This window comes from Echinops telfairi, unplaced genomic scaffold (assembly GCF_000313985.2).
Source record: "Echinops telfairi isolate 266 unplaced genomic scaffold, ASM31398v2 ScPeMD7_70;HRSCAF=299, whole genome shotgun sequence".
Lineage (NCBI taxonomy): Eukaryota > Metazoa > Chordata > Mammalia > Afrosoricida > Tenrecidae > Echinops > Echinops telfairi.
In genome coordinates, this window is record NW_022103968.1 from 1,436,993 (window position 1) to 1,448,215 (window position 11,223).

Below are 11,223 nucleotides of genomic sequence, written 5' to 3' on the forward strand. Positions count from 1 at the left end.
GCGACCCCGACCTGTGGGCTCGCGCGGCGCCAAGTTGCTGCTGGGCCCGGGGTCGCTGTCCAGCGCGCGGTGCTGAAGTCGCGGAGCCGACCGTGGCGGCCGCGCACCGGCTGCCTGGCGCCGAGAAGTTAATACTTTCGCAGTCCCTGCTGGACTTGAGCCGTGAGCGAGCCTGGGATCGATACCGATCTGGGATTCCGATCTAGTGCTTCCCTCCCATCTGCAGACCGGCTCGGCACTACAGTGCCAATGCCGCGGAAAGCCCGGTCGGCCGGGAGCCAGCGGGGGACCCTGCTTTCCATCCTGAGTGGGGGACGGCGTGGGGGATCCCTCCAGCACCCAGCGCCCGGCCACATCGCGCCTGCAATGGAAACAATCACGAGACGCAGAAAATTGCGGGTGCCGGAGCCTCTTACGGACGGAGGGTGCAGGAGGCGGCGGTCGGCTCGGGCAGGATAGGGGCTTCCATCTAATATGCAGATGCGTTTAAATGGGGAACAGCCTGCGTTTCCTTCCAGGGATTGCTAACGTTGGGTATTAGCATATTTAGATGAGCGTCAGGTTAGCATTCCGGATCTGATGAGTCCCACGCTTCTATCATCTTGTGAGCGTCTCTGAGATAGGGAAACTTGCCTATCTATCCTGTAACTCCTCATTTGGAGTGCGGCGGCAGGGCCCACGTCCGAGGCGCCTCGTTCCGGGGTGCGCTGCGGTTCAAGTCGGCGTACCGAGGCTACCTCGCGCGGGCCTGAGCTTGTTATAGCGCACAGCAGCCACTAGAGGTGCTTCACGTCAAGGAAAGACATCCCCCCTTCCTCTGTAGAAAGCACTGCATTTCCCCTCCCCTTTCCTAGTGTAAATTAAGAGAGACAGAGAGACAGAGACAGACAGAGAGAGTTCCCTCCCCAGAAAACTTTGCATTCATACTTTAAATATTTTTATGTTGCCTACTTGGGTTTCACATAATAATCGTTTGAGCCAGGATAATAGTTGTATGCCAAGGGATGACAAAAAATAAACAAATAACTAAATGCATGTCTGATTTTGAACAAAGTGGACAGGGAGGGGTTTCAGAGCCCTGAGGGCCACACCTCATTAACTCCTTCTGCCTGCGGAAGATGTCTCCTGTCCCCGAGGGAGGCTGCCTCCGGCCTCTGACCCTGCTTTTCTGGGTTCACGCTCCATTCTGAGCACCCCAGGTTCAGTTTGGACACAGGCCTGCCTGCCTTTTCTCTGACGTTGCCTCTGTTGGCATTGCTAATCCTCAGGCCACTGTGAATCTCAACTCCTTAGCTATTTTGATTTTGAGATTATGAGCTAAGTAAGCATTTGTGTTTAAAACCGGTAAGGGGTGTGTGTGTGTTAATATTCAGTGTTGTGTTAAAGGCACGTTGTAGGCTGTATGTGCCCCCGTGCTCTGGAAAAGGGCTCAGAAATTGTGTCAGGAGTGGCTGGCTCGCCTGTCCCACAGTGGCGTCTCCTCCTCCCTCCCGTGGCAGGAACGCACAGCTAACCATACTCCGTGCCCAGGGCTTCCCACTCACACCTCAGGTTTGGAGAATAAGCTAATGCTTTGTCACGACTCAGCCGTGAAAACTTTCCCTCCCATTTCCTTTGATTTGTGAACAGGTAGAGATTTTCTTGATCAGGGAAAGAGGAAATTATCCTATGTGATCAGACGTGCCCGTGTAAACATTCCCCTGGAAAGCTGTCAGCCCGGGCACGTTGGCACGGAGCAGAGTCAGCTGGTGCAGGCTAACATGCTTCTCTCTCTCTCTCTCTCTCTGGGTTACAGTGGCTGCTGGGTGCCCACTCCCCGGTCATAGGACTGTCCCCCTCTTCCACGATGGAGCGGCTGCCCATTTTTCCCCATGTCTTCCCATCTGCTCTGCCAGCTCTGGTTGGAAAAAGTTGGAGAGACAAAAGGATACCAAACTGCAAGGTAAAACCACACGTGATTTAACGGAATTGATGGGGTCTTAATAATTAGTTGTTGGCTATTTCCATGACAACTGAACATTCGGTGCAGTTTCTCACTGGAATAGACTCAGCCTCTGGGTGTAGGCTGAGGCTGTATCAGAAGGAGGTGGATGGCTCAGACGCGCCAGCCCTCAGCGGGAGCGTCGCGGGTTAGCTTACAGGAGGCGGAGGGTACAATGCTTCCACTACCAGATCAGGTTCTTCAAAAAACCCTTGTTTTTCGAATGTTCAGTTTTTAAATCTGTAGCCATGGACCAAGGGTCTAGCCTTACACTTTAGGTAAGGACAATTTCAAATTTCCAATGAGGGTGTTTTGTTATTATTATTATTTTTTGGTAATTGTCTATTTGCATTTCCATCTTTCTGATGGTTTATCTTGGCTTTATCTTGGAACCCAGAGGGACTGGCTGTACTGGGCTCTGCTGAAAATGAAAGAAAGGACGAGTTGAATTTTTCCCTACAACCTGCTCGTGACCTCATTAGTCTGATTCTTCCATCTGCTACACGCATGCTTGAAGACAAACCAACCGATGGCCATTGAGTCTGCTGGGACTCACAGTACAGCGACCTCTACAGGACAGAGCGGAACTGCGAGTTCCGCGGGTGTCCCAGGCTGTTCATCTCCACAGGAGCAGACAGCTGCATCTTTCTCCCAAGAAGCAGCTTGGTAGTTTCCAACTCCTGATGGGCTTCGCAGTTAGTAGACCAGCACATTAACCGCTACACCACCGGTCTCCTCATGGTTCAAGACCGTTTGGGAGGATATAATGATGAGATGATTGGGAACAGGGGTCCAGGGGTCTCTATTTCTATCATAGAGCGGATGTTACGGAGTTCCCACGTAGGAAGCTGGCCCACTCTGGGGCAGTTCAAGAGAAGACATTGCCATTGCAGGGCTACTGTCCCCGTGTGCCTTGCCTAAAATGTGGTGTTTACTTTGATTTTGGACAGATCATTTTCAACAATCCCTTTGCTCTGGACTCGGCATGGATACATCCTGAGGAATGCAGACTGTTCTGTGCTCAGGAGAAGCCTCACTGGCTGGCCGATCACATCGCGCTGACTCTGACCAGGCCGCCCCCGGTGGTCAGACATCTTCCTGCCATGGTGCTTGCTCCTCGGCCAGTCCCAGGTGGGTGGCCAGCCAACTGGTGGTGCCAATGTATTTTTTTTCTCTCTGTTCACCGAAAGTGGGTTTTTGATAAGAAAATGAGGTTTTCCGGGTCAACAAAGCAGTTCTTTCAGTAGACTGTGCTTCCTTTGTGGGCAGGGTTATGTTTACGGGGACACTGGGTCTTGAGTCACTTCCTGGCGGTCGGTCCCTCTGGGGGAGACTGTTTTCAGGTGACCAGAGGTAGAGGACCGCCTCAGCCCTGTGGCGCCAGCATCCTGTTCTGATTGGAGCATGTCTTCCGCGGTGGGTTCTCAAAAGGGCGCTAGCTGCTCAGTTCACTCAGCTGGGTTGCTGGTGTGCGTGAGACTTGCGCAGCGGGGTCCCCCAGTCCGAGCACCGGCTCTGTGGGAGCTCACACGGCTTCAGTGTGCAGGGTGGTTTGAGTCTATCTTTGGGTTCTGGTGATTTGGAAGAATACTCCAGCCGACATGCATGGAACAATCTTCCGGTGAAAGATGGCGTAATAAACCTACCTAACAACAGGAGGATAAAGCCATCTTATGAATTTTTAAATTGATTTCTTAAAATCACCTTAACACACAATCATATTATAGAAGCAAATGCTGCCCGTGCCAAAATGATCTTGCAACACCTTCCATTATGGGACCTTTATGACTTCAGAATTTCATTATCTTCCCGTAATTTCCTAGCGACCTGGCTTGTCTCAATACGTGTCTGGGAAATTCAGTCATCAGGCGCGGTTCCCCAGGTGCTGTGATGCTGGGCGGGGTGCCTGCTTGTCTTCTTTTCTGGTCCCACCTCCCTGACTCTGGTTTGCTGTGACTCTGGGCTAGCAATCAGTCACAAAGAACACCCTGGCTATGTTGGGTATGTGTTGTGTTTCAGCAGAACTTAATGAGTCTCGACTGAAATTTGCCTTCTGTCCTCGTCCTTGTGCACCACTGATTAATTAGAGCAAAGCGGGTGTCACGCAGGCACGCGTGTATAAACGTGCTCCACTGGGGTGAGCGTGCTCCTGATGAGAGAAAGGACCACCCCGAGGTGTGTGTGACGAGAAGGCGCTGGGGCGGAATCCCCTCACTTTCTGGCTGGGGCTGTCTCTCAGCCAGCAGAACACCTCATGTCCAAAATCACGAGACCGGCCCACATGCTCCCGTGGGGCTTTGGAGAGAACCCCGTCTTCCTCCAGGAGGTGCATATCATGTAGACGTTTACCAGCATGGCTTAATCTTCTTCTTAGGGAATGCTGGCTATTAAAATGCTAAATGCCTGTTTAGCTGGGGAAGCTTAAGATAACTTCCTATCTGCTTTCTGGCATATAGGAGTTGGTGTACCTTACTATGGCATGGTAAATATTTAATACTTGCTTCAAAGTGAATTTTTCATCTAAGGTTTACCTTTTTGCCTATCCTGTGCGGAAGGCTATGGCAAGGAGGCTGCCTTATTCACGTGCAGGCCACCTTTCATCCTGACTCCACTCACTGCCAACGAGTTGATTCTGGCTCAGTGACTCCAGAGGACAGGGTCGAACTGTCCCTGTGGGCTTCTGAGACTGTAACTGTTTACAGGAGTAGGAAGCCTCATCTTTCTCCTGCGGAGCGGCCGGTGGGTTTGAACTGTTAACTTTGTGGTTAGAAGCCCCATGTGTAACCCACCACACCACCAGGCTCCTCCATTTGAACCTGGTCTGCCACTGTAAAACCCCCAAACCCACAAACAACCCCAAAGGCTCACTGCAGTCGGGTTGATTCTGGTTCACAGCAACTCTAGAATGGGGTAGGCTGGTCCCTGTGGGTTTCTGAGACTGTAGCGTGCTCTATCTCTCTTTCTCATCGCTGCCAAGTGAATTCTGGTTCATAGCAACCATGTAGCACAGCGCAGAACTGCCTCTGTGAGTTTCTGAGGTGGTCAGTCTTGATGAGTGTAGACAGCATGGTCTTTCTCCTAGGAAAGGAGTCGGGTGGGCTCAAACTGCAGACGTGGTGGTGAGAAGCCCATGGCTTCATCCCCTGTGCCAGCACCGGGGGCTGCCATTTGTCAAACCTCTGCTTCTCTTCTTTGCTTTTTCCCTGACCATGGAGCGCAGGGTATGAGGCCTGGGGCCTGGGAGGGAGGCTTTACCTCCTGTGGTTTGGGGACACTGACACTTCCTCCAGGGTCAGCCACACACCTGAAAGCCCCCTTGTCTCCAGAGGTGGACTTCCGATTTGCCTCATGGTAAATCTGGTTCTTGATAAATGTCAGAACCACCAGAAATGAGCAGCTCTGGGAAGGCGGATGACCATTGCTGTGGTGTCTGAGCACCCTGGGGAGCTTGCTGGGCTGTGTGCGTGTGGTTGTGGTGGATGGTGGGCACCATGAGTGGCTGTCAGGCTCACATTGACCCCGTGAGCCTGGGGGACAGAGGAGCGCTGCCCCCACCAACCTGGGTGGTGACCTTCCCAGACCCTCAGGTCACAGGTCAGCAGCTGGGCTCGGCACGGTGGCGTCATCATGGTTTCTCGGTGTGGTGCTGCCAACTGCTGATTAGAGAGCTGGAGGGGGACGGGCAAAGATGGAAGGCAGGGTAGACCAGCAGCCAGTTAAAAACCAAGACCCCCTGCTCCCGTCTTACTGCAGGGAACTTGGAATAGCACTCCCGTGGAACATGTTACACACACGATTCCGTGTGCGATCCTGCAAATGGGCTTTGCGCTTCCACTGTCACCGTAGCCTTCTGCAAACCAAGTGTTCACAGCTTTCGCTCCCACGCAAACTCCCACCTTTGGATTTGGGTTCCACCATTTGCCGTCCTGGGAGCACACCGGCTGTGTGGCAGTGGCTGGGCTTGACTGGCTGTCCTGGAAGGACATTGTTCCTAGAGCGGCTCTCGGGAGCCTGTCTTGTGCTAGCGTCACAGTGTCACCCCTCTCCTTCTGCTGGGGGTTGAAGATGAAGTCCGCAGAGAGAGTCCTGGATGGTGTCCCCTGTGCCGTGAAACGGGCTTTGGGAAAACACAGCATTGATGCTCTGGGCACCTGGGCCAGGGAGAGGCCACTCATGAAGGCGACGGTGGTGTCAGATTGGGCTCAGCACTCACGGCAGATGGCCCCTCTCTGGAGTGGAGGTGGTGGTCAGTGCTGATCATCTTTCATCACTCATCCAGCAGGCTGTGGGGAGTCGCTGGGTGGTCCACCCTTGAGCACGTGACCACTAACTGAACTTGCTCAGTCTGAACCCTCCCCCCAGGCTCCTTGGAAGAAAGTCCTGGAGTCTGTCCCTGGAAACCCTGCCCCGAGGCCAAAGGTGGCTGCTGAGCGTGGAGTCACACACCAGGGCTGGTCCCCTTCCCTGCACAGGGCCTGGGCGCAGGGTCTGCTCATGGAGGGGGGCAGCCTCATCTGTGGACAGCCCCACAGAAGGCGGGGGCATGTGCTCCTATCATCCAAGTGGCAGGATGGGACCTGGATCAATCACAGCAGGATGCTGGGACCTGATCAGTCAGCAGGAGGGCGCTGAGGTGGGAAGAGGGAAGGGGACTCCCACAGAACTGTCCATGGCAGAAGAGCTCTCAGAAACTTGAGCTGAGGTGCGGCGGGCGCGGCCAGTACCCAGAGGGACAAGCAGCGACGGGGCCATGCTGTGGGCAGGTCCAGGGATGCTCTGCAGCCCCCCAGCACAAAGGGTGCCCTCCCCTCCCCCACCCCCCACACACACAGACCAGCTCCTGGCTGCAGGCTCCTCAAGAACCAGACAGGCACAGACAGGCGGGCTCAGACAGCTGATCAATAATAGCGCGGCTCCATACAGGATTGTCCCTAATTGCAGTGTGAATGGGCTGAGTGGAGGACACATTTATTCCCAAGACTCAGGAACTGACTCAGGCTCAGACAGGCCGGGCAGCCAGCAGCTTCTCCTCCCCTCCCCTGTGTCCTGCTCCCCTGGGGAGAGCAGGGGTGGGGCTATGCTGTCTGTCTCCTCCCTCCTCCAGAGACAGGGTTCACATTAGGGCAGGTGCCACCCACTGCCTCTACTCCCTCAGCACCGCCCTCCCCCACGCAGGACTCGGCGGCCCCCAGGCTGCCCAAGGCAAGCCGGAAGCTGACCAGGTGGTGGCAGTGCCCCTGTGGGCCGATGTTCCTCGGGCGGGGTGGGGGAGGATATCTTCTCAGAGGACTGTGAAGGATGAGAACTGACGTGCCCTCAAGCATTTTCTAGAAGACACCCAGGGTACCAAAGGTACCAAGTAGGTGGAGACAGCAAGGTCAGTCACCTATGTCCAGCCAGGCCAAAGCAGGGCCTACAGCTGGGGACTAGCGCCTGGTGTAATGCTAGGGTACAGCAGCCTTCCCCCGATCAAAGCCCTGCCTCTATTCTTGGTTGGAAAAGCTGTAAGATGTCTTTTAACATGAAGATCTACAAACAAACACCCCCCCAAATGCATGGCCATCAAGTCAGATTCTGACCCCTGACAAGCCTGTAGGAGATAGACTAGCACTGCCCTGAGACTGTTATGAGACTATAACGTTTTACAGGAGTAGAGAGCCTCTTCTTTCTCCCCAGGAGCTGCTGGTGGTTTTGAACTGTTGACCTGGTGGTTGTCAGAGCAACACCTAACCCCTATGCCCCTAGGGTGCCTACAAAGATATGAAACTGAAAAAGCCCTCACTGCCCTTGAGTCAATGCTGACTCACAGCAGCCCTATGTAGGACAGGGTAGAACTGCCCCTGGTGGGTTTCCAAGACTGTAACTCTTTACAGGGATAGGAAATCTCACGTCTCTCCCACAGAGCAGCTGGTGCTTTCTGACTGCCACTTTGTGGCGAGTAGCTCAACGCGTAACCACAATGCCACTGGGGTTCCTGCAGAGACCCACGGAGGGTGAGCCACAGACGGTGACCCAGAGCAGGCCCATGTTGCAGCGGCTGTGTCCATGGTAATCTGCTGCCACTGCTTGGTCCCTGCGCTGACCACCCTGCATGGGTCTCCCAGGCTGTGGATCTTCATGGGCAGGGCCAGCCTCCCAAGGAGTGGGTTTGAGCTGCTGGCCTTAGAGTTAGAGCCCAATGCCCAGCCCACAGTGCTGCCACCAGGGCCTCTTGTACTGGTATTTGGCACACCGACATCCAGAAATGAAGCATTGCCAGGGATAAGAAGGGACATTGGAGTGCATGGTCCTTAAAAAACAGTTCATCAAAAGGGTCCCACCAACCCTAAGGGGTTTGCATTTGATAAATGAGCTTCAGAGTACGTGACAGAGAAACGGATGGACCGATCAGAGAAACACAGAGCCGCCAGGACGTTGAAAGCCTGGCCCCACCTCTCTCAGGTGACCAAGGAGACAGTGTCCATCAGGATGGTCAGGGATTACAATCGAGCACCACCAACTTGGCCAAGTGGACGTTCTAGACACCCCACCCAACGATGATGGAAGATGCGTGTTTCCAGTGGACCTGGCTGACATTTTCCCAAGCAGACCACATTCTGGGCTGTGACACAAACCTCCTCCGAGCCCACAGATTGAAAGGAGACAAAATTAAGTTCCACAGCCACAGTAGGATGAAGCTGGAGATCAATAATGGAAAAATACTCCAAGACTCTCCAGAGAACCTGGAAATCCAACTTCTCCCTCCCCAGGAACATGAGGGTCAAAGAGAGAGCCACAGGCAATGGGAAACCACTGTCAGCCGGGTGGAAATGAAAACGAGTGTAGGACGGGGTGCAGCTAAAGCAGAACCTCGATGGGTGAGGTCACACTGAGAGGGTGACAGCAGACAAGAAGCCAACAATTGGTTCCAGGAACAGGAAGAGACAGAGGAAGCCATCCTGCACAGGCTGAAGGGAAGGAGGAGGAAAGGCCGGTGGGGACATCGATGCCATGGGGGATGGAGAACCAGATCCACGGAGCTGGACGCCAGTGCTCACCTGCTGATGGGCCCAGGTAAAGAGATGTGCGTGGACCCTAGAAGTACAAAGGTGTCCTTCGTTGTCATTGGGCCCATGGCAATGACCTCTTGGGCACAGAGTAGAACTGGGCTTTGGAGGATGCCCGAGGATAGGACTCTCAGAAAGCAGATGGTCACGCCTATCTTCTCAGGTGCCTCTCGGCGGTTTAAATCTCCAGCCGTTTGCCAGATATCTGGCACTGGATACTGGGTCTACCCACCGGCTTACAGCCATCAGTCCACTCTGACTCCTGCCAGCCCTGGAGGCCAGTGTAGAACTGCCCCTTGGGGTTGTCATGCTGTCGGTCCTTTTGTGAACAGACAGCCTCCTCCTTCCCCCCTGGAGCAGCTGGTGGGTTTGTGTGCTGGCTCTTCAACCACTGATCACCTGGTGACCCCCTTCCCCTCCCCCTTCCCGAGCGAGCACTGTTTGCCCCACCCAGGGACCCCAGATAGATAAAAGGCAGAGCAATGGACATGGGAAACCATTTCATATCAACACGTTCAACAACCTAGATACAACAGGCATGTTCTTTGGAAACTACAACTGATGTGCCCCCAAAGTGGAGCACAGGTGTCACAGATTAACTACTGAGCAGGTTAAAATGTAAAAATAAAAACCTTCTACAGCAAAACAAAACAAACGACTCCCGATCCGGACATCTCCCCTGGAGTGCCCTCCCAATCTGGAAGCAGGAAGCAAGGCCCTGTGCACTGACTTGCAAACAAGGAAAAGCCAAGGAGCTGTGCTTCCTGGATGGGGGCCTTGTGGAGCCATGGGCAAAGCTGGGCCCTCAGCGGAAAGGCTGCAGGCTTGAGCCCAACCCGCGGCTCCTCGGGAGGGAGGACAGGTCATCAACAGGACGACAGCTCAAAACAGTCGCTTTCCTTTGATACGCTGTAGTATGCTGTCACAGCAGATGCCCGCCATAAGACCAACAGAGTCCATGCGCACAGGTACCAAAATCTTCAATACAATACTGGCCGTTCAAATCCTGTGATATGGAAAGTTGTTAATACATTGAGCCCAAACAAACAAAACAAAATAAAAAGACCAACTTTCTTCTGTAAATTAAAAACAAAAACAAAACAAACACTGCTCTCCAGTGACTTCCGGCAGGTAGAATTGCTCCCGTGGGTTTTCAAGATTGTAACTCTTCATGGTGTGGAAAAGCCTCGTCGTTCCCTGTGGAGCAGCTGTGGCTTCTAACTGCTGCTCTTGCAGGGGGCAGCCCCAGGCATGACCCGCTCTCCCCCAGGCCTCCTTTCCTAGTTCACAGACACGCACAGGGCTTCTGAAATGGTGAACCTTTCTAGGAGTAGATAGTGTCCGCCTTCAACCCCTGGGGGGCTTTGAACTACAGACCTTGTCACTAGAAGCTCAACATTGTTCTTATTGGGACACCAGGGCTCCTCCATCAGGGCAAGCGGGATCTGTTTTAGGAATGAACAAGATGGTTCCAGAATGAGAAACACCAGTTTGATATGAGACAATCCATCAGTGTCACGCGTCCTATCAATAAAATAAAGACGAAAAGCAACATGGTGATAACAAGATGATCAAAACATCACCGCCAATCAATACAGAAGGCATTTGATAAAATTCAACATCCATTCTTGATAAAAACACTCAATACAATAAGATTACAAGGGAGATTATTCAACATAATAAAGGCCATAGGTGTGAAATTAAAGGTTGGCATCTCACTTAATGGAGAGAAATTGAAAACATTCCCCCTTCGAATGGCACCAGACAGGCTGCCCTTTATCACCACCCTTATTTAATATACTCCTGGAAGCCTTAGAGCTGTAAGAAATCAAAAAGATATTCCAGGCAACCACAGTGGTACAGAAGAAACAAAACTGCTCATTTGCAGATGATAGAATCCTATCTATAGAAAAGCTCAAAGATTCAATTAAAGAATTGCTGTTGCTAATTGAAATGTAGCAGGCCATAAGATCAACATACAGAAATCAGTGCATTCATGTATATTAAAGAAGAGTAACACTGCCAGGAGATCAAAAGAACAATAATATCTAGAGTAACTACCCAAAAGATAATACACACACACACAAACACACACACACACACACACACACACACTCACAAACCAAAAGAGCCTTACACAGATGGAAGAATGCCCTATGCCCCTGATAGCAAGAGTGCATATGGTGAAAAGGTCAG

General features: G+C 52.7%; 1 protein-coding gene across 1 annotated transcript in view; it reads left to right on the top strand.

Moving 5' to 3' along the window:
- Positions 1-1,832: 1,832 nt before the first annotated feature.
- The window catches only part of TCERG1L (transcription elongation regulator 1 like), a 147,574-nt gene continuing 138,183 nt past the window's right edge, over positions 1,833-11,223 (top strand). Inside the window, exons 1-2 of the mRNA XM_045291374.1 lie at positions 1,833-1,942; positions 2,932-3,112. Of these exons, the coding sequence (XP_045147309.1) occupies positions 1,847-1,942; positions 2,932-3,112 (277 nt within the window). The 5' untranslated portion in view covers positions 1,833-1,846. The remainder of the gene's footprint in view (positions 1,943-2,931; positions 3,113-11,223) is intronic.